General features: G+C 46.0%; 1 protein-coding gene across 1 annotated transcript; it reads left to right on the top strand.

The window, feature by feature from the left end:
* The first annotated feature begins 17,703 nt into the window (after positions 1-17,703).
* LOC142579702 (serine hydrolase-like protein) lies at positions 17,704-19,217 on the top strand. Its single transcript, XM_075690183.1, has one exon. It carries the CDS (start codon positions 17,918-17,920, stop codon positions 18,905-18,907), a length of 990 nt encoding a protein of 329 aa, XP_075546298.1. The 5' UTR covers positions 17,704-17,917; the 3' UTR covers positions 18,908-19,217.
* Positions 19,218-19,900: the final 683 nt, after the last annotated feature.

Below are 19,900 nucleotides of genomic sequence, written 5' to 3' on the forward strand. Positions count from 1 at the left end.
CCCCCATTCAAACAAAAGAGAAAATACTCGAGACGTGCTGTGGCGATTCAAGATTCCAGTTGCGCCGAGATATTATCTACGAAGCACGTATTCATGACCTTGATCTCTACATGCGATAACGCGCCGTCGGGTGCCATTGACGTAAATGCGAACTTTTGCATTGATTCGCCAATGCGAACGTTGTTTTTGAGGTTGATGTTTGTGAACCCGCTTATTCCTTATAAGATTCTAGCCGGATTTCGTGTAGGTATTTGGGTTTGCGTATAAAGGGTCATAGGTTAACTGTTATCGGTGTCGGATCGTACCTGTGTATTCACAAACATATAAGCACGAATAATAATGATCAGCGGAACTTCCTTGAGCGATAAAAGAGATTATGCCAGTCGTGGGCACTAAACTCCCATGAACTTTGCACTTCAAGTAGCGAAAAAGAAAGAACAATGTAACAGTGACCTCTCCACAAGTGCCAACATTGCTGGATTGCCTTTGCAAGTTGTACTAAATAGCAGCTTCCGCAGGAGCAATCCCATCTTTCTGCTTTTTTATTTCTCCCCGAAATTAGCAGTTACCGCATACACGTTCGGACCTCTGACCGTTCTGACCAAAGATAAGTTGTGTTTCACTGAGAACATATTAGAGCAGTCCAATAAATATTGTCTGCGAAAGGTCACATTGCACGTTTTCATATCTACCTCAGAACCAATTCAGTCATTCATTCATGAAATGGCGCGAACAGGGATCATAAACACGGCCGGGCTTAAACCTTGCGTGCAGTCTTCGGGAGCCCACCGGCAATTTATGTGACCCGCAATACTTCCCGATTCACACGCACGTCATGCTGTGACAAAAAGGAAGCGGCGCCTTCAGCAGCTGCATACTACCCAAGCAGCTTGCTCGGGACCATCTCTGAGAACACTGATTGGTGATCAGGAACTCTTTAGTTCTGGTGAAGTTACAGCTAGGGTTCTTCCTCTTAGCGATGTTTACTTTGGAACACCTCCTCCCCATCAGTGATCCCGACGACCCTCATGCCAAAGGGCTATACCGAGGGGCACAAGTATTTTTTACCAATGCCGGAGCAGGAGTTGCCACGACATGATCACCTTATGGCAATGAAGACAACAACGCAATAGCCCCGTCCACTAGCAAGCACCTCCGCAAGTAAAATGCAATGCATGCATCAGGGCGCCAAGTCCGAATGTGGGAACGCGTCGGATTAAAGACATTTCGGGGCAAGTACCGGCCTAAGGCGGTGACGCCGTTCGAGGACTGTGTCCGGCCACGAGCTAAGATACAAGAGACACCTGGGGGGGAGGTTTGAATGTGGAGCTCCCATAAGGGAGCTACACTAAGCCGGATTTACCTTCCCCTTACCCACTTCCCCAATAAGTCCTTGAATCTTTTTTCCCTTATGTTAGTAAATTTCTGAAAGATGCATTCGCGTCGCATCTGACACAGGTTATTGCTTTTCCTAATGTTTTGCGGAAGGAACAAAACTTGATTTTCTTTAATTTTATTTTATAATAACGCTACCATGGAGGCATGTGGAGCTAGCGTCTGTGTGTGGAAGCAGTATGGTGGCCAAGCAAGTGTAGATATCATGATCAGTACATTGGATTTGTCAGAACATTGTCCTCCTGGCGGCAAATGTTCCCATTGATTGCTTGATTAACTTCTTCGATTAATATGAAAAGCAAAGGTTCAGTTACCCATCGTGGCCAATCTCATCAAATTGTCATTATAAAAAGCAACACCATTTACTCTAAAACACCGCGATAATATTCATGCGAAGATACTTGATGAAGTCGTAATGTATATAGTGAGCGTAAATCACTCCGGCGCGTTAATAAAACGCTGCGAAGCCAGCACAAAGCACAGTAGGACCTAACATAACAATCAAAAATGCATCCACTTGTGCTTTTATGCTTTTACTAATGTTTTGATAAACCGTTAAAGAAAATAAATGTTTCACTCACGAAACGCAAGTAGTTAAATTATTGCTACGTAAGGTAGCCTACAGATACTCTATATAGATACCCGGTTATTTGTAGCAATTAAGCATCGTCCACTTCATTCCATTCATTGAAAGACGGAGTCCACGCTTTCTGCAAGTGATTCATTGCCCTGTTTCACATTTGTCACACTATCGGGTAAATATTGATAGCGCTGTCTCCTAAACACAGCATCTCTCACACATCCCCTTGAAGCCTTTCTGTGAAATCTATATTTAATAGCATTTGATTGCAATTTTCGCGCAAACACGTTGAACTACTTCAGCTGCCATAAAGAACAAGCCAGCATTTCAGGCCTTCGAGCTCATTTATTTATTTATTTATTTATTTATTTATTTATTTATTTATTTATTTATTTATTTATTTATTTATTCTACTTTCTCACTGATTATTTTGTATTCACAATATCTGGCAAAACAGCTCTTTTCTTTGATTCCAAATCTTCCTGTGTTCACACAAAGCAACCGTACACATGCCATCTTGTAACATTTCTTTTTTGGTGCACTAGATATTGAAAAATTGACGAGAAAACGTTTAGCTGTTCTGCGCATAGTTGCACAGTGAATCGGTGCGCCCTTAACAGAACATGTGTCATCGTTCCCTTACACGAAGCGCAATTTTCACTTTCTCGTTCACTGTTCTAATTCCGGAATAATGGTAAATATCAGTCAGACATAAACGAATGTAAGGCTACAACAACAATGTAAGACTACAACAAAAGGATTGCTCGTTTTACAACTTCCACGACTGCCGCATAACTCAACCAACTTTTTGAGAAAGCCACGAACACTGTCATCAAAACCTATCTCTGTCATGATCCAAGCAGATGCAAACTCTTCCGTTACGTCTGTTCCCATGTACTCGTTCGTGTTGATGCCGGAAAGCGCAAATGACCGCTCTCTTCCCGACACAAAACATGGACGGCGTTCCAAGTTAATCGGAATGACGGTACAAATGTCGGAAAACAAGTTTCCGCGAACGGAGTCGTGCGACACGAGGTTGGGCAAACAGAGAGAGCGTATCACGTGGTTAAGAATACAACGGTGTGCAGGCTGGAGCAACGCTGCAGCAACTGTCGTCGCACACTGAGAAATCGATTCGTCGCAATCGTCCGAAGAAACATCCGGACAACGCGAAGCGGCATACTGCTTCGTCTGCGCATGCGCGGACGAACACAGCGCGCGCGCTGTCTCTCCTGATCCATCGAAGCGTGTACACACGCGGGCGTCCCTGAGGTATTGTGTCCACCTTGCGGAGAAATGTACCCAGATGGGCGCGCAACACGTGGAAGCAGTTGCGCCCAGATCCCGTGGAAAGCCAAAACACACGGCCGCATGCGCTGCGGGCGGGGCCAGCGGTGATTTGGGAGAACGCGCTCTCGTGATAATGGTCGTCATCTGAACCGAGAGCCAGCATACTTTCACGTGCTTGCCGACTCAAGCGAGTTGCATGCAGCGCGTTGCAAGAAACCGGCTTATTTTCCTTTGTGGAGGAGCAGGTTACAGAAGGAAGGGACGTTAGGTTACAAAAACCGGGTGGCTCTCCCTGTATAATAACCAGCTCACAGTTCGATGACCGTATGATTTCACCCAGTGTCCCTATGCGACGGCTGAATTAAAACACAAAATAGGCTTAAGCAACGCCATTGTCGCCGTTTGGCACCAGTTACCAAGTTCTAAAAATTGCTTCGCCAACGCACTAATGGTACAGAAGTAACTGCGCCTAATCTGTCAGTCATGAGAGAATTAAGCATACAAAAAAATAAGCAAAGGCACAAGCCACGATATTTTGTGCAGTGCCGATTACACTGTTTCACTTTTCCTTCTACGACTTGTGCCTTACAGAACACTGGCGTGCACGACTTTTTACAAGAAGGCGTATGCTGAATTCTGTATTGCTTGAAAATTTCTACGGCTAGCACGTAGCACGACGTTGCAGTAAAGTGTTGAAGCCAAGCTGCCTGCCTTGGAGTCAAGCACTCGAATCGTCGCCATCTTTCCAAACCTCAACTATACGCAAGCTTGAGCCAGAAAAAGGTATATTCGGCAAATGTCAGCGCTAAACAGCGTGGTAATAAGCCAAGAGCACGTTATGATTGTAATTCTGCCTGGAGTTTGGAAACACGTATGTTGACGTAGGATCAATGGGGAAAACTTGGCGTGCCACATCTAGTAGTACTGCACGTAACATATGCACGGTTGTGTTCGATCATCAGCGATTCATTCGATACGTCAACGAAACGATTTCGGTTGTTTGTACACGACAGCATGACATCTTCTGCTGATTCATGACCCACAAGGTGTCCTTGGTGACGGAAGCGCTTACGTAACAGAACACATCTCTCCACCTAGCTATTACGCGAGAGCGGGCTTTGTGCATCCGCAAATGCTAATAATCATGTTTAAGGACGCACACTGCAGGACGGAGGAAAATAAAAACTGCACATATTTTTTTCTATTTTTACATTAAAGCGATAGCTGATTTGGGCGGACTGCCCTAATCAATTTCATGAACGCCGCTGTTCGTGCCACAGCCGCCGATGACTGTCGCCAGAATTCAAAAGTTTTTCGTGCCGAATTTTCCACAGTACTTAGGAAAAAAGCAGCGGTTTACCGCTGAGCTTGGAACCTGGCGCCAACTTATTGCCAGTTGCAGATTCTACCTCTCACCCACTGAACCCATGCTACAGCAAAAAAAATGCTCCACTTTGAAAATAGTGTGCCTGGCCTCTTCAGTGACTCCAAATATTCACGCTGACGTCATGCTCTCTGACTACAGATAAATGAGGGCCGAGGTGCATGAATATAGATGCAGCCACTGGTAAGAGGTGAAAGGCAGGATACACAAAAGAGGCGGAAGAAAAGTGGTATCACTCCACTTTTCTACCACACGCGAGCGCCACCTCCGCAAAAAAAAAAGAAAAAAGTCTTCTCTTGTAGCCTAAATAGTGGCGCATACCCACTATGGGGATTGGCTAAGAAGCAGGTGGTTGTCCGTATGCTTAGAAGTAAGTCCTGAATAAAGTTTTATTCTGCTTCTTTTCGTGCACATGAGAGTGTCTCGTTCATCTGTGAATGTTTGCTCCTACTAATAACGCACCGACGAGGTCAATACCTATCAGCCATTGCTTCACTGGTTCGCATTATGGGTGAACCTCCACCCGGGATTGAATTCAAGGTGCGAGACGTGTAAGCCGCCGTACCGGGATTGTAATAGCGTCGTTGTTGTGTAGTTGTCGCTGTTGCATCGTCATCTGCATGCCGCTCTACACATGCCAACTACGGCTATTTTAAATGTTGTTATTTTTCCTCAGCGACCTGGCGCAACACCTTAAGACATGAGTTGCCCTCAGTTTTCTTCCTCTTCCATTGAAGAAAGTGGGGCATTTAATACTACTTCAAAGATACGAAAGCATACGAAGTAAACATTATGCAAGCATCATCATTCGGTTTATTGCTCTGATTTCCTCATGAAATGCCGGTCGCTTTCGCTAGAGATATTCTCAGCATCAGGATTGATTGGAATTTGCTCTTACGAACACTACTGTGTGGAAGAGCTTCTTGTGAATACGGGCCCTGATGCACAAGCAGTCAACTGTTGTTTTTGTTCCTGTGCATAAGTGGTACCTGTTTTTTATTGACCACTTCATCGTCCTTGTTACGCTTCGTCAGGAAACCACCGTAGCAAACCTAACATTACCGTACCAACTAGCCCCAATGGAAGCCTTACTTTAAAAACGTGAAGCCCTTTGTAATACAGCATCTGCAACAATGACCTCACGGCATTGCGATCTGTAGTAGTGGAGCATTGGGCTTTGGTATTTTCCACCCTTAGCATTTTGTGCCTGAGAGCCTCAGTGTCGCATCATGATTATTTTTCGCCAGCTCACAATAATGACAAGGATGTGTTTTCATTGTCGCCTCGCAGCTTGAACAAGGTCTTGGGACCATGGCCTCGCATGTAGCAGCTACAAAAGGTCACAAAAGCGCTGCCGCGATTTCTGATAGCTGCTGTGCTGAGTAACCGTCTGCAATATAGAGTATAAAACAGCTGCTAGGAGATGATGATGAGAATGAGGTTGATTTATTGGCATCCCGTCTGAAAGGGGGCGGTGACAAATGGTCACCTAGCCTGCTTGAGTTACTCAGGTATGTTATATATTCTTTTCAGTCTATCATGTTAATATACGTCTCTTTAATCATTTTTCATCTTCCTCAAAACTTCTCTATCAACGTTGTGCTTATACCTATGCCTGTAACGGATCCGGCCGCATCCGTCTCTTCCCTGCTCCTTTTCCACCGATACATACTCTAAAACGACTCTTGCTTATCTCGACAGCTGACCGGTTGATGCACCTGTCCAAATTAAATCCAAGCGCTTTTAGAAGGTGTACGTTACCTACGGGTCTCACTGGGCGAATCCATTGTCATTCCATTAGGATGTGCTGAGTGATCTCCGAATTTTTCGCACAGCATACAAATGCCTTATCTAGTTCCGAATATTTGCTCCGGTATGTTTTTCTCCTTAGGCAACCAGCTCGAGCCTCAAATAGCAAGGCACTTCCCTTTGTGTAATGCTACAGATTTTCTCTCCTAATGTCTTTCTTCATATTCTTGTAAATCTTCATGGTCGTTCTTGTTTCCATTCTTTGCTTCCAATTCGGTGTCTCTTTTTCTCTTGCTTTCTTTGTAATGACTCCTGGTTCTCTATTTACAATTTCAATTACCCTGTACTTGGCTGCCAACTTTCTTGACCTCTCCCTCCATTTGTTGTCCACGCTTTTCAGGTACAGATACCTGTGCACCTTAGCCTCCCATTTATTTTGCTCTATGTCAGTTTGACCATTAATATTGATTTATCTTGATATCCGCGATATCAAAAGCGAACTTTCTCTTCTTCTCTCAATCTTTCCCTCCCCTTTACATTCGCCCAGCGCAGGGTAGCCAACCGAGCTCATTCCTGATTGGCCTCTATACCGTTATAATGTCCCTTTATACATGTGCGTTCACATCAAAAACGAGTGCTCAATAAAACATGTTTTACTGCAAGGTGAAAAGACGGCTTATTGCGATAATACAAGATATGCAAATTTGGTGGTTAGTGTATTGAACTTATTGTAATGTTGCCATGATGTGCTTTCCCCCCTTCAGCCTCGTGGCTGCCTTACCTGTAAAGCGTACTAAATAAAAATAAAATGAAACTAATAATAAAAGAACTGGAATTTCAATTCTCTTTCCTTGTTTGTTATCTGTCATTTAGTAAATGTTTCTGACCAGATAGGGCAGCTAAATGTTTTTCCTTTGCTGGACGTCCTCCTCTGCGACATCCGCCTCATATACCTCATATGTATGAAATCGGAGCTGAATGACTCTCCTCTTGTATAAAGGCCTCATAAGAGTTCTTGAAGTTATTGCTTTCTACGACAACTACTGTCTTTTCAGTGCAAACTCAATACGCGAAACAAACGAATGAAAAGGAAGAACATGGGAAGCCCTTCACTTATCGCTCGGAATCGTTGAAATCGTTTAACGTAGTCTGTTTCCGATAAATACATATATATAAGATTTTTTTGTTTCGATTCCTTTTTTAGCTCTCTCGAGCCAGTAAAAGAAACGGCCGGCTTTGTTTGGTCGAGAGACCTAAATTGGTGTATGACAGCGGTTTTACATAACAGTCCGGGACGGCAGATCTTGGCACATCGAAATACCCCTGATTTATTTTCACTCGACCACCAATTCCACATATGGCGACTGTGAAAATTCAGTAGCACTATTCCTGAGGTTTTCTGATGACCATTTGTTCCCCGGCATATACATTACAGACATCCCGGAAAATGCGCTTCCTGATATGCCTTACTTTTTCTGCTGCGAGCAATAGTAGAGTTTCTTATATAGTAGAGTTGCTCTCAGGTTGCTTAACTTTCAGCACATGCATATGAGTGCTGATGTGAAGCAAGATGGGTACCTTTTCCTCACTAATGTTTGAGGCTCTTGCACAAGCTTCTGTGCATGGCGTCACTTACAGCAGAATGCCACTTTCTGGTGGTGTTGCAGCTCTGAAGCAGGAAATTGCAATGGGCGAAAGATCGCACAGAGCATCGAACTGCAATCTCTAAAGTTGTGTAACTCCCAGTTACTCGCCATTTTTCTCGTGTGTTTAAGCTTTGTCCCCTTTCTTTTCTGCCTCTTTCATCCTCGCCCAGAATTTTCTGATCTCTTTCCCCAGGGTAGAATGACAGTGGTTGAGCACACGCTGGCAATAAACTGCTTTTCAATAAGTGCAGGCTACCTTTATCTTGAACCGTTGTCACATTCTCCGGCTCTTTGTAACTTCTTACTACGGTCATGACCGTCTCGGTTTATCGCACAATATCTATATTTAGTCGCACGTCGAGGCCCCGTCAAGCAGATGACCAACAGTCTTCTGTCTGAGAAATCCGCGCTCACACTATACTGTTCTAGGACAGCGTCCATATGAAAATGGTCATCATATCCGCCGACTTTAGCGTAGATCAGCGCTGCTTTCTAAGGAAAGTGCCTTCAACTGTTCTTTTTCAGAGTGACTACCAAATTTACTACCGTGGAGCATTCTAAACTTTCGTTTGTCCTCGACCGTCTTTGCAGGATACTCGTCTGTCCCATTTCACGCACTGTACTCGAAAGGTTCTAGCGCAATCTCTATTTATGTCAGTATATTGTAAAATTACAGTCTTAGTCAAAAAACGTAAGGCCGCTCTGAACGGTCGGGGAGCGTCTGCGCTACGCTGTCGCGGCGCTGCGGGCGCTGCCACCGCCAGCGCGCGCCGCAGTGTCAAAGGGGCCAGTCATCGATGCTGCCACATCAACAACTACCTCCACCGTAATCGGACAACCAGCACTGATGGTCACACCTGTACTGCCATGCAAGTGCGAAAATATGTGATTTCAATGTGAAAGTGACGAGACATCGGCTTATATTGTAGTGCGATGGCTCACAGCTATGATTCGTACGATGGCAATTTAAAGCATCGACAGGAGAGCACGCGTCGACGCAAGAAAATTTGAAAGAAACACCAGAAGATCTATGCTACGAACGTCTGTGCTACGATTGACAGCCCAAGCTATTACCCGACTTGGCTTTTCTAGCTTGGTTTTAAGGCTCTTGGGGTGATTTGTCCTAATCATCACCTTCCTGCTACGGTAGACTTCTGCCAGTATATAGCTCTAGCTCAAGCCGGAAAATTGGTTGTGGCGCTTACCGTAGCGCAGAGCTTTTGCTTCGGTGCCCGTAATTATTTTTATCAATAATAAATAATCTATGTGCAGCGTTGTCAGCACGTCCTCCTCCAGTTCATATGTAATACAGTAGCATTATTTCACAAGATGGACGCACCATGTGCGCTTCCATTAATGTAGCTTTTCGATCCCGTTACATTTAAATCCCCCATCGGTGTCCTTTGGATTCCCTTTAATTGCGGCAATACACTGCGTACAATATCTAACGTAGAATCCAGTCTTGTCGCCGTAGCTGGGGCATTATGTTAAATGAAACACGCATGCAGTAGATTTCTTTATCGTTAGATCTAGAGCTATCGCGGGTGTTTGAGAAATATTTATACATCCACCGCCCAGTAGTTGAGGCACCTGCGGATGTTGTGTAACTGCATGTCGCGTTGTGTAACCACAATGAGATAGAGCGGAAAGAATCCTGGGCCGCTATTTTGTAGCGATGCCTTGTGCCTTATTCTATGCTATTCTTATCATCCACCACACACTGCCGCGTGATCCCGTTGATTATGTGGGCAGACCGCCGCTCTGACCACTGGCCAAGCGCGAAAAGCCTGAAAAAGCATAGAATCTGAAAAGGCATCGCTACAAAATAGCGGCCCTGAACAGCTGCTGCAGAAGTTAGTGCGAGTTTCACCGCGCAGTATGCCGTGTCTGTTTAAATAAATATTACTGTCTGCGCCTGACCGATAGAAACTGAAACTGATAGAAACTGACGGGCTTTCTTGGTCGAACATCCACCCTCCCTCCCCCTCGTAAAGATGTAGTGGATTTGTGGGACCTTGTAGAAAGACAACCCAATTTCCAGTGAAACTGTTTCTTCTGTACAGTTGCTTCAGGAGCCTGTAATGGAATCCCAGACTTTAATATGTTGCCCGTATACTACTTGTATCTTGAACACCTTGGCCGCATATGACGCTTGCGATCACTTTTTAAGAAAATTTGGCAAAGGCACTAATTCATCGATGCACATTTTACATCGCCAGAACATTGGCCATAGGGTTCATACCTCCCCACTTTCTTTCGCTAAGTTTGTCTCGGTTGCGTTCAGAGTTCTATCTGGCCAGCGGGATAAATACTGCGTTTTTCCTGAAACATTCTCTTACAAACAAACAACAAACATTCCATTACTCTGTTCTTCCTCGTGCTATCAGAATATGGAATTAACTCCCGGACAGCATTGCAAGCCAATCTAACTACGATTCATTCCGTGATGCCTTGATTGAATACATGACTAAAGAAAAGTGAAGTTTTACGTTTGTCGCACAATGCTTTCTATACTTGCACTATATTTACAGCTTATTTTCGCATTATTACTGTTATGTCGCTAAGTTTACCGTTTCGTTGGAATGTCGCGTCCGTAGCTTTTCTGTCATTGTTTTTCATCATTACTGTTTTTATTAATTACACGACTTCACTGACAACAATCTGTGTGATTTATTCCTTGTTATTATATTACGTTTTTTTATGTTTCTTCCTTTCCCTAGTGAATCGTGATCTAAATAATTCTTTTTTCATCTCAGTTGTACTTTGGTTGTAGGTTGTAAACAGATACGGTTTATAGATGTCTTGTATTCAATGTATTTTCTATGTACTGCCCCCCTTACTCAATGCCTCACTTTGAGGCCTGTAAGGTATTTTTAAACTCATAAATAAATATATAGCTGCTGAATCTCTTGCATGCGTTATATACTGCTAATGTCTTAATTCTTCAACACATTTTGAACATCGCCTATACATGATTGTAACCTGCAACGTGCTCAATATTGCACTGCTCGTAAAATACACTGCTAGCGTTTTGAAGCCCTTGTGTACGTATATTATTGCAAAGACCGGAATTAGCCCATATACATAGAGCATCTTCTACACATTGTTCAAACCATGCCCCTTACTTTTGCTAAATATAAACAAAGTGTCCTCTTCAGTTCACTAAGGACACCGGAGAAACCAACTGCGAACATCTTTTGATGCATGAAAATAGGGCAACACAAGAGTTCAGTGATTAATTTTGGACACTTAAAATTAAGCCGTTAAATTGAAACCCTCGGAACATGTTAAAATTTATATTCCGCTGATATTAAATATATTTGAGCTTGTTGCCTTGTGTAGTTCTATAAGGACACCGTGAAATGCTGCTCATAGCGGCGGTATAACGCCCTGAAAGACATGATTGAGATTATTTTCGCGAGGGTAAATTTCATGACGCACCTGCCCATGTAGCACTCCGGAGCACTTGCATGCGTAGTTTATTAGGAAAGCCGCCATTAACAAACGCAGTTCACCATCTTTCTCACATATTAAGCATAAATGTAGCACTCCGGAGCACTTGCATACGTAGTTTATTAGGAAAGCCGCCATTAACAAACGCAGTTCACCATCTTTCTCACACATTAAGCATAACGTACCATTTACTTTTGTCAAACATAAACAAGGTGCCTATTTAATTCGCTGAGGACATTGGAGAAACGAACAACGAACGCCTTATGACGCATGAAAATGGAGCAAAAAAACGAGGTTTCTCTAATTATTTGTGACTCTTTTCTAATATTAGCCGGCAACTTGAAAGTTTCACCACACATGAAACTTAACGTTTGCCTTATTTTCATTAAGTTTTAAATTGGCGTCTTGCGCAGTTGTTGTAGCACTTTAGGAAGCATGAGACCCTGTGGTACGCTTGAATAAGTAACTTTCTACAAAGTTTGTAGTTAACCTACACAGTCTAACCATTTGACGTTTGTCACTCACAACATGTTTCTTTCTTTAACGAAATATTACCAATGTGCCTCGGATGTTTCACCGAGCAACCCGAGAAAGAGGAACTAGATGCCTCGTATAAGGTATAGAAATCGTATGAAGGCAAGTATATACTAATTATTTTGAAGGCATATAGTTAAAGTAGGCACTTCAAATTTTCCGTGCAAGTCACATATGAAGTGAGCCCTATTTCCCGTATATATAAAAATTTCTGCCGTTTATGGTCCTTCCAGGAATATGGGGTAACCTTTTAAGCGTTGCTTATACGGCCTCAAAGCGGCTCACAAACGAAGGTTACAAATTTTGATATAATTGAGACACCCACTTCAAAATTTGCCTGTATACCTCACATTGCTAACATGCATTTGAAATGTAGACTTTGTTAATAATATCAATTTTTCGCAAAATTGTGAAAACTGCCATGCAACATTCGTGAGCGCTTTTCATCGCAATATCAACTTTGCTGCAAAACTGTTTCGTACCTATTGGCCATTTGTGTCAAAGTGCTCTCGTCTAGCTTTGAAGCTTTCAGCTTCGGCACTATGAACGGGTTGACTTCGGATGATTATTCCCTGTTGGGATGATCCACTGTCATGCTACCACGTTCCTACTTCTCGGTTTATGCTATCAGGGAAGTAGAAACGGTACACGCAAAGACACAGACACCTCACACGCTGTCGTTTTTGGTGCCTGCGGTGTCTGTACGTATCTTTTCTTTGAGTCTCGTGTCTCGTTTCCATCCTGCGAGTAACATGAACCAAGAATATATCAACCAAGCAGCCAGTTGAACAGCATTTCTCACGTTACTCCTAACTTCCCAGCACTGATGAGCTCAAGCCCCAAGCCGTTAATTGGACAAGCCTACCAACAACGAGCGGATGCCGAACCATTTCCTCTACGATGACGTTCACCGTCATATGCTGCCAAAGCATATCGTGAGCGCAAGAATTCTCTGAAGGATGTGTGCTGAACTATGCAGCTCCTTCATTGCAAGGATGAATGAATGAATGAATTAATTAATTAATTAATTAATTAATTAATGCTATTCGTGTTGTCCATCCAATGCTGCGCTCTACCCTTTCATGCTCACAGGAGCTAATCGCTCCCCGTGATACTATCGAAAAGATGAACAGCCATTGTCGTACGTCCACGTAATCGCAAGCATCAGTAAACGGACAAAAAAGAGTTATTCAGATTCGGAGTCGAAACCGATAGTCGTCTCACGAAGGGTTATAATTGGCGCTGGGTACATGGGAAACAAAAGGTTGCGCGTTCACGGAGATGTGTTCGTATGGCGCCACGTTCACCCCACTTTCTCTTTCTTTTTTTTTTTTTTGCGAGCAGCCGCAGCTTCTCCTCTGTGAACAAGCACAGAAAATAGACCCGACGTAGGATCTCGGCATCTAGCCCAACAATCGTGGCCACGTGCATGTCATCAAAGCAGCGTACACTTCCTTTCTGCCTCTCTTCTACTGTGAGTTTGATACTCTGCTGTGAATTTACGCGCTTTATATCGCGCCAATTGTACTACAAATGATCTCGAATACAAGAGGACGCAATATTTTCATAGTTTTTTTTTCTTTTTATTGGGAGAGGTACTTATTCAAGAGTAATTAATTTTTGGAGAGCCACAGCGCAGTAAAAAATGAGAGCGTTTAATAAAATTAGCTACCTGGCATTTGGCGTTTCGCCAGTTCTTGTGCATCACAAGTCTAAACCTTTACTATGCCCATTGTCGAAGTGCTTCGTTCGAATGAAGGAGTCTGCATGATTTATGTAGAAATGGCACACGGAGCGGATTAGCAGCGGTCTTGTGTCGTTACCTACGCCTTTACATTAGTGCTCCTTTTCAGCTTCCCAATCAAACGCCAATTCGTCGGGCAGCGCGTATTTCTGAAGGGTTTAAAGCCATTCCGACGACATGGTTTAAATGAGTGTGCGCATTGTTTCTTATTCTATCGCTTCACCACTTCCTATAGATGTAGCAGCTTTTGCTGCTACATCTATAGCTTTTGCTGAGGTAAGCTGACATTGAGAGCTGCCTATATTTACTGTTTTCAAACTGCGTTCAAGTATGATCGAATCTCTAGTGATGCCCCGTGCGTCTCTCGACACCTCGAAAAAGTGTTAGGTGCTTCGTGTAGCATAGAAACTTGCACCATTTGATTCAGGGCAGTATAGGTGTTGAAATTACGGCTGAAAAGAGAGAGAGAGAGAAGGGGGAAAGACACGGAGGTTAGCCAGAGGGAAGATCCAGTTTGCTGCCCTACACTGGGGAGAGAACGGAGGAGGTGGTAAATTTACAAATAGGGATTGAAAAAGAAAGGGAGCACATATACGCAATCACAGTCAGTCATTGTCACTGCATACAATCGCCGCACAGCACAGTAGCACTTGTAGCACTGTAAACATCAGTTCAGGCTACAGCAGCTTGTACAAGTCTGTTGTCTTTAAAAAATGCAACAGAGCCCTCGTCACCGCCCGCTGCGACGGCTTGGGATGTGGCATTCTAAAATTATTTCTTCTATTAAAAGTATTTGGCTCAAGCACGCTATCGCGATTGCGAGCGATCGTCTCGGTAAATTTAGCAGGGACACTCACAGAAAAGGTGTTGAAGAGTCACCACCGTCATCATACGACACGTCGTCGGCCCATCCGATTCGGAAAGCAAAATACTTCATAAAGGCTGCTCCTAGCCATATTCGACAAAGCAGCGCAGCTTCGCATCGGCAGAGGCCAGCTGGAATGCGAAGAGGAAGAAAAGGTGGCGCAGCCGGTTCCTTTGAAAACTTCGTGCGTTCCACATGGAAAACGTGATATCCCGGCTGAGCATTCGAAGTTTTCAACTGGCATCTGTCCTTGATAACGATATCGACTCCTCTTTGTCGCCTTGAAGAGCCACCGAGCAGGGTTTCTGGCATGCTCGTATAACCTATGACGCCGCAGTGACCTGGAAGCCATTGAAATTTCACGCGGTGCCCTTTCTCAGGTAAGAGATAGATTAGTTCTCTAATCTCGAATACGAGTTCTTCGTGTGGTCCGCGCCGCAGGGCTGATACTTAAGTCTGCAGTACTGTCTTCGGGTCGCTGAATATAGACCATCTTCGAAATTGTTCTTGGCTGACGAGACGAAGTCCCCTCAGTCGAGAATCCGCAGCCTCTGATGGCGCTAGGTGACACGCCTTCACACGGCTGAATGTTGGCAGCATCCTAACGATTCTGACATTATATAACCAATAGGTATAAAAATACGGAAAGAATTTCTACACTGAACTTTATTAGCATGCGCGCTAACTGTATTCTAATAGCGTGCGAACCATTACCTTGGATGCAATCTAGTTTTGCGGCGAAGAGGCTCCAATATGTCGACAGGGCAGGAAAATGGTAGACTGTGAGTTGGTCTGTGGGTTGCAGTAATTCAGAGAGCGAAAAAAAAAATAAGATAGAGAGAGATAAGGCAGGCGTACACAAGACAAACCCTTGTCCCGGGTTCTTCGAGCGGCTTTCCCTTTTGTTTTTCGGAACAAGTACTTACCACGTAAAAGAAACATATTTCCTCATATTCTGGAAACAACTTAGCGCTGCATTTTCATGTTACAACAGTAAGGATATTTGCTTCTTGATTAAAAGAAAGAAAACCAGGCAAGGCTTTCGGCGCTGGAGAATCGCACCCAGTATAGTAAAAAAAAAAAAGAAAACAAGAAGAACACGTAGGGAGCAAGAGAAGGCCGTCATTACCACCTTGAATATGTCAGTCCGAAGGGAAGGTGAACCGAGTGCTGAGAACAATAGACCGCCGCGACAGGTCCTTGCTTAACCGTAACATACGATGTTTGAGTTGGGAAAAACTGCACGTATGCACGCAGTACGCAGTAAAAAGGCAACCTTTGTCGGGCGCCGAGGCGCCGGCCGTCTAATTATTCGCAGTCATGCGCTGAGCTAAAAGGACGAAGCTTTCCCGACTTCCTGTGGCCAACTTCCGCTCAACCCGGAGCGCTATACGGTGAAAACGACGTGCACCAGGCAGCGGTGTGTAATTTGTGTAATCAGCGGTATTAACTCTCTGGGACGTGGCCAGGAAAGTACGCCGACGCCTCCGCGGCACGACCGTGAAATCGAAGGGTCTGCTTTGAGCGTCTGTATATAGGTTCAGGATAGCATCGGCTTCGAGTCTCGGGGGCTTGACAAGCAACAACATCGGGATTCCCGTCGCGCGAAAATCGTGGCCTCACGTGGCGGTTCTGTCATATACGCTGAGCGTGTATCATCACAACATGCTTGATTTCTCTCTCTCTCTCTCTCTTTTCAGGGGAAAAATTTGCCCGATTTGTCAGAGTCACGCGACCATGAGAGAGACAGCCTTCCCTCCTCTCACTTAGCAGCTGTCGCTCATGCGTGACATGAATACAGGTTTGTTGCCGCGGATGGCGGAAAGAGTGTCACGCTGACTGACCGACGCGTGGGCGGACTAAAGAAAGAGAGAAAAAAAAAACTTTCCCAAAGTTCTGGTCTGGGTGAACAAACACGTTCGCGCGTATGTTTACACGTGATCGCTGATTCACGGTGGTCAAGCGGAGAGGGTGGAAGGAAGTGTTCCATGACGCCGGCTTTGTAGAACATGTATGTCGTAAACGCCAAATCTGAGAGATGCTCGTCTCCAAGTGAAACGGAAGCCGCTGACTCGACACGCCACCGCCGCCGGGTCACTCCCACACACACAGTCGTTCACGCGGGTGGCCACGCCAGAGTTACACTTTCCATCCAACCCCCTCGCAACAGCTTACCCCCCACCCTCCGCCTTGCCCTCGACCTTGAACGAAAAGATATCGAAAACATCGGTGCGCGACGACAAGACGAATCGGTCGGGCATCGCGACCTGCCTGCGAAATCAACCGGTCGGGCAAGCCGCTGCCGCTGGGCAACCAACTTAATCCGGTCCCTTGCGCCGTAAAATAACGTTTGCTTAGGCAGGAGCTCTCCCTCCTCTTCCATGACGCGTGCACGCGAGGAGAAGGGCTGTGAGCACGCGTGCACGTGAATGGAAAAAGCGATCCGACAAGGCGCGCGCTCACGCGCTTTTTGGTGACACCGGGCGCGACTGGGTTGCGCGACATTTGCATCAGTGCTGCTGGCGGCGGCTCCGCTGGCCTTCTCCACCGCCGCTGCCGGTGGGTCTCGGCTGCCCTTGGCGGCCCGCATCTGTATGCGGCCTTGCCGCTGGAGAGAGCAGAGTAACTGCTGCTGCTTCTTAGGCGCTCCGGAGAGAGTGAGAAGGAAAGAGTGCCTTTCTGGAAGGGGAAGCCGTCGCCGCACGCCGGGGGAATACCGTTGTTGTTTCGGCAGAGTGAAAAAAGAAAGAAGAGCTTTTGCCGAGTGGCCTCTCCGCATAGACCCCCACCCTAGCCCTTCCCTCCACCAACTATCCTCTCTCACACTTCCCTCTCGTCAACGTCGTTTCCAGCCGTAGTCGATCTACTCCGCCACCTGTGTGAGGAACCGGGACAGCGGGATTGCAGAGCGCAGCGGACCGGAGAAAGCTCGCGAGCGCGCCTCCAGCACGTGTGCCTAGCGCGCGTCGACGCCGAGGTAGAGTGGGGCGAGGGTGCATGGAGGAGGAGGCGGTGGAGGAGGAGGGAGCTACGAGGAACGGGAGGCGAGGAGGCAGGGAGGAGTCACCGCAGCGCAGTCGTAACCTCAGTTGGCGCATAAAAGCCACTGACGCTCCCAAACAAGCTCACACTATTCTGCCAGAGCTCACGAAGCAACGACCGCCGTGTCTCGTGTGCGCGCAGCGTGCGAAAAGCGTGAACGGTCATCGTAGACCTCATCGTTCGCCCGACTCCTTATTTTCCGTCGCCGTACTCTTCGAGTAGAGGCTATTTCGCCATGGAAAGAAGACGGTCTCTCAAGTCAAAGGACCTGCTGATACCAGTGGGCTATGGCTACCTGCACGCAAAGGATTCGGGACCATCGGACGGCTTGCCGGTGCTCGCCATCCACGACTGGCTTGACAACTGCGCCTCGTTCGACACCCTGGTTCCCCTGCTGGACCCGGCATTTCGAGTGATCTCCCTGGATTTGGTGGGCCACGGAGCTTCATCCAACCTTCCACGCGGTTACCAGTACAGCCACCAACAATTTGTTGAAGACATCGATTGCGTGCTGGACTATCTGGGCTGGAGCTACTGCGCCATCCTGGCCCACGGAGTCGGGGCCACTATGGCACTCTACTACGCCGGCCTTCGGCCGGACGTCTGCACAGGTGTCGTGTCTCTGAGCATGTCGGACACCGTGAACACGCATCCGGGACACATGCTACCGACACTAGTGCAGCACATTGATGCGTCCGGAAACCTCGAATACCAGAAGGCCGGTGAGGAGACCATAGAGACCGTGGTGCGAGACCTTGTCGACGTCACTGGGGGTTCGCTCGACGAAGAGTCGGCACGCGTTCTGCTCGGCGCCGAAGAAGAGGCTGGCCAGACCCTGCAGCTCGCCGTGCTATCCCGGTGCCTCAAGGTGTACACGCTATCAGAGATGAAGAAGGACCCCCTCACCATTCAGAACACCATGACGCTGTACCAAGGCCCCTTGCTCATGGTTTGTGCCAAGGACTGGTGTGACGATGACGAAGATGGCATGCTCCGAATCTGCGAAGACTTCTTCAGGACTTCGTGCGACCCTTTCGTGAAGTTGGACGTCGACGGTACGCACCACGTTCACCTCAACAACCCGGCGCTGGTCGCGAGCCACGTGAGCGACTTTCTTCGAAAGTCGTGCTTGAGTGACCTGTCCTGCCCCTCCTTGGTCTACGAAGGCCCGCTTGAGAGGAACTGCGTGGATATCACTCCGCTGCTCACTGACTTCGTGTTATAACCAGAGTAGTGGCGCCTCGTGTGTCTGTAGACTGACACATTGGTTGTACATAGACTTTGTTAGTACGCATGTCTGTTTGAACAGTTTGCATGTATTTGTGGAGCATGTGTCGGAGCATCTGTCTGTACAGTATCTATTTCGGGCATCTTGGAGTAGAACATGTCATTCGCGTCCTACTCTTCGTTTCTCATACGTGTATTTATCCTCTCAAGGCCTGGGCGTGCCAACGCTCCAGTCGCTGAATTCGAAGAGTTTTCTACTTTTCGTTAACGCCAAATAAACCAAAGCTTCCTGTTTTCTGACATTGCAACTGGCCTACTATGTTCCTTACTGGTCACCAGAAAGTAGTTTCTTTTTGAAACTTCTCTGGGGCTCATCGTTTCGGACTACGTTCATTATCTGTAGCACAAAGCATAGGAAGGAACCGTTTATATACATTCCAGGGTATACAGTAGGTTAGAAGTAACCATACACCCTCTCTAGAACTGCTTAAGTCAGAATAACCTGTAGAAGAGTACGCATTTGGGCTAGTTGGTTCATGATTACGAGCAATAAAAACACGCTAAACAACAGGACGAGCAGAGGGACACAGCGCTGTTGTCTGTGAGGGACACAGCGCTGTTGTCTGTGTCCCTCTGCTCGTCCTGTTGTTTAGCGCTGTTTTTATTGCTCGTAGTCGGAACAACCGTGTCAAATTTTTTTTTCCCTGGTAGATAGTTCTGCAGTTATCGTTCTATTTCCTTTTTTTTTCATGCCACTAATGTTCTCTGCATCAAGCTGTAGACCTTTAAACGCTACCGCTATTTTCATAGCCTGCGCTACAATGTATCAAGTAAAATTTGTCACCTTCGCGCATTACGATTCAACCGAGCTCTGTGAATAGGGGGGACAAAGCGAGAAGCTAAAGTTCACTGCAATTTGCAATTGCGTTGGAAGATTCTGTATGACGCGACCTCCACCCGTACAACCATCATAGACTAAGGCATTCCAGAA

This window comes from Dermacentor variabilis, chromosome 4 (genome assembly GCF_050947875.1).
Source record: "Dermacentor variabilis isolate Ectoservices chromosome 4, ASM5094787v1, whole genome shotgun sequence".
Taxonomy (NCBI): Eukaryota; Metazoa; Arthropoda; class Arachnida; order Ixodida; family Ixodidae; genus Dermacentor; species Dermacentor variabilis.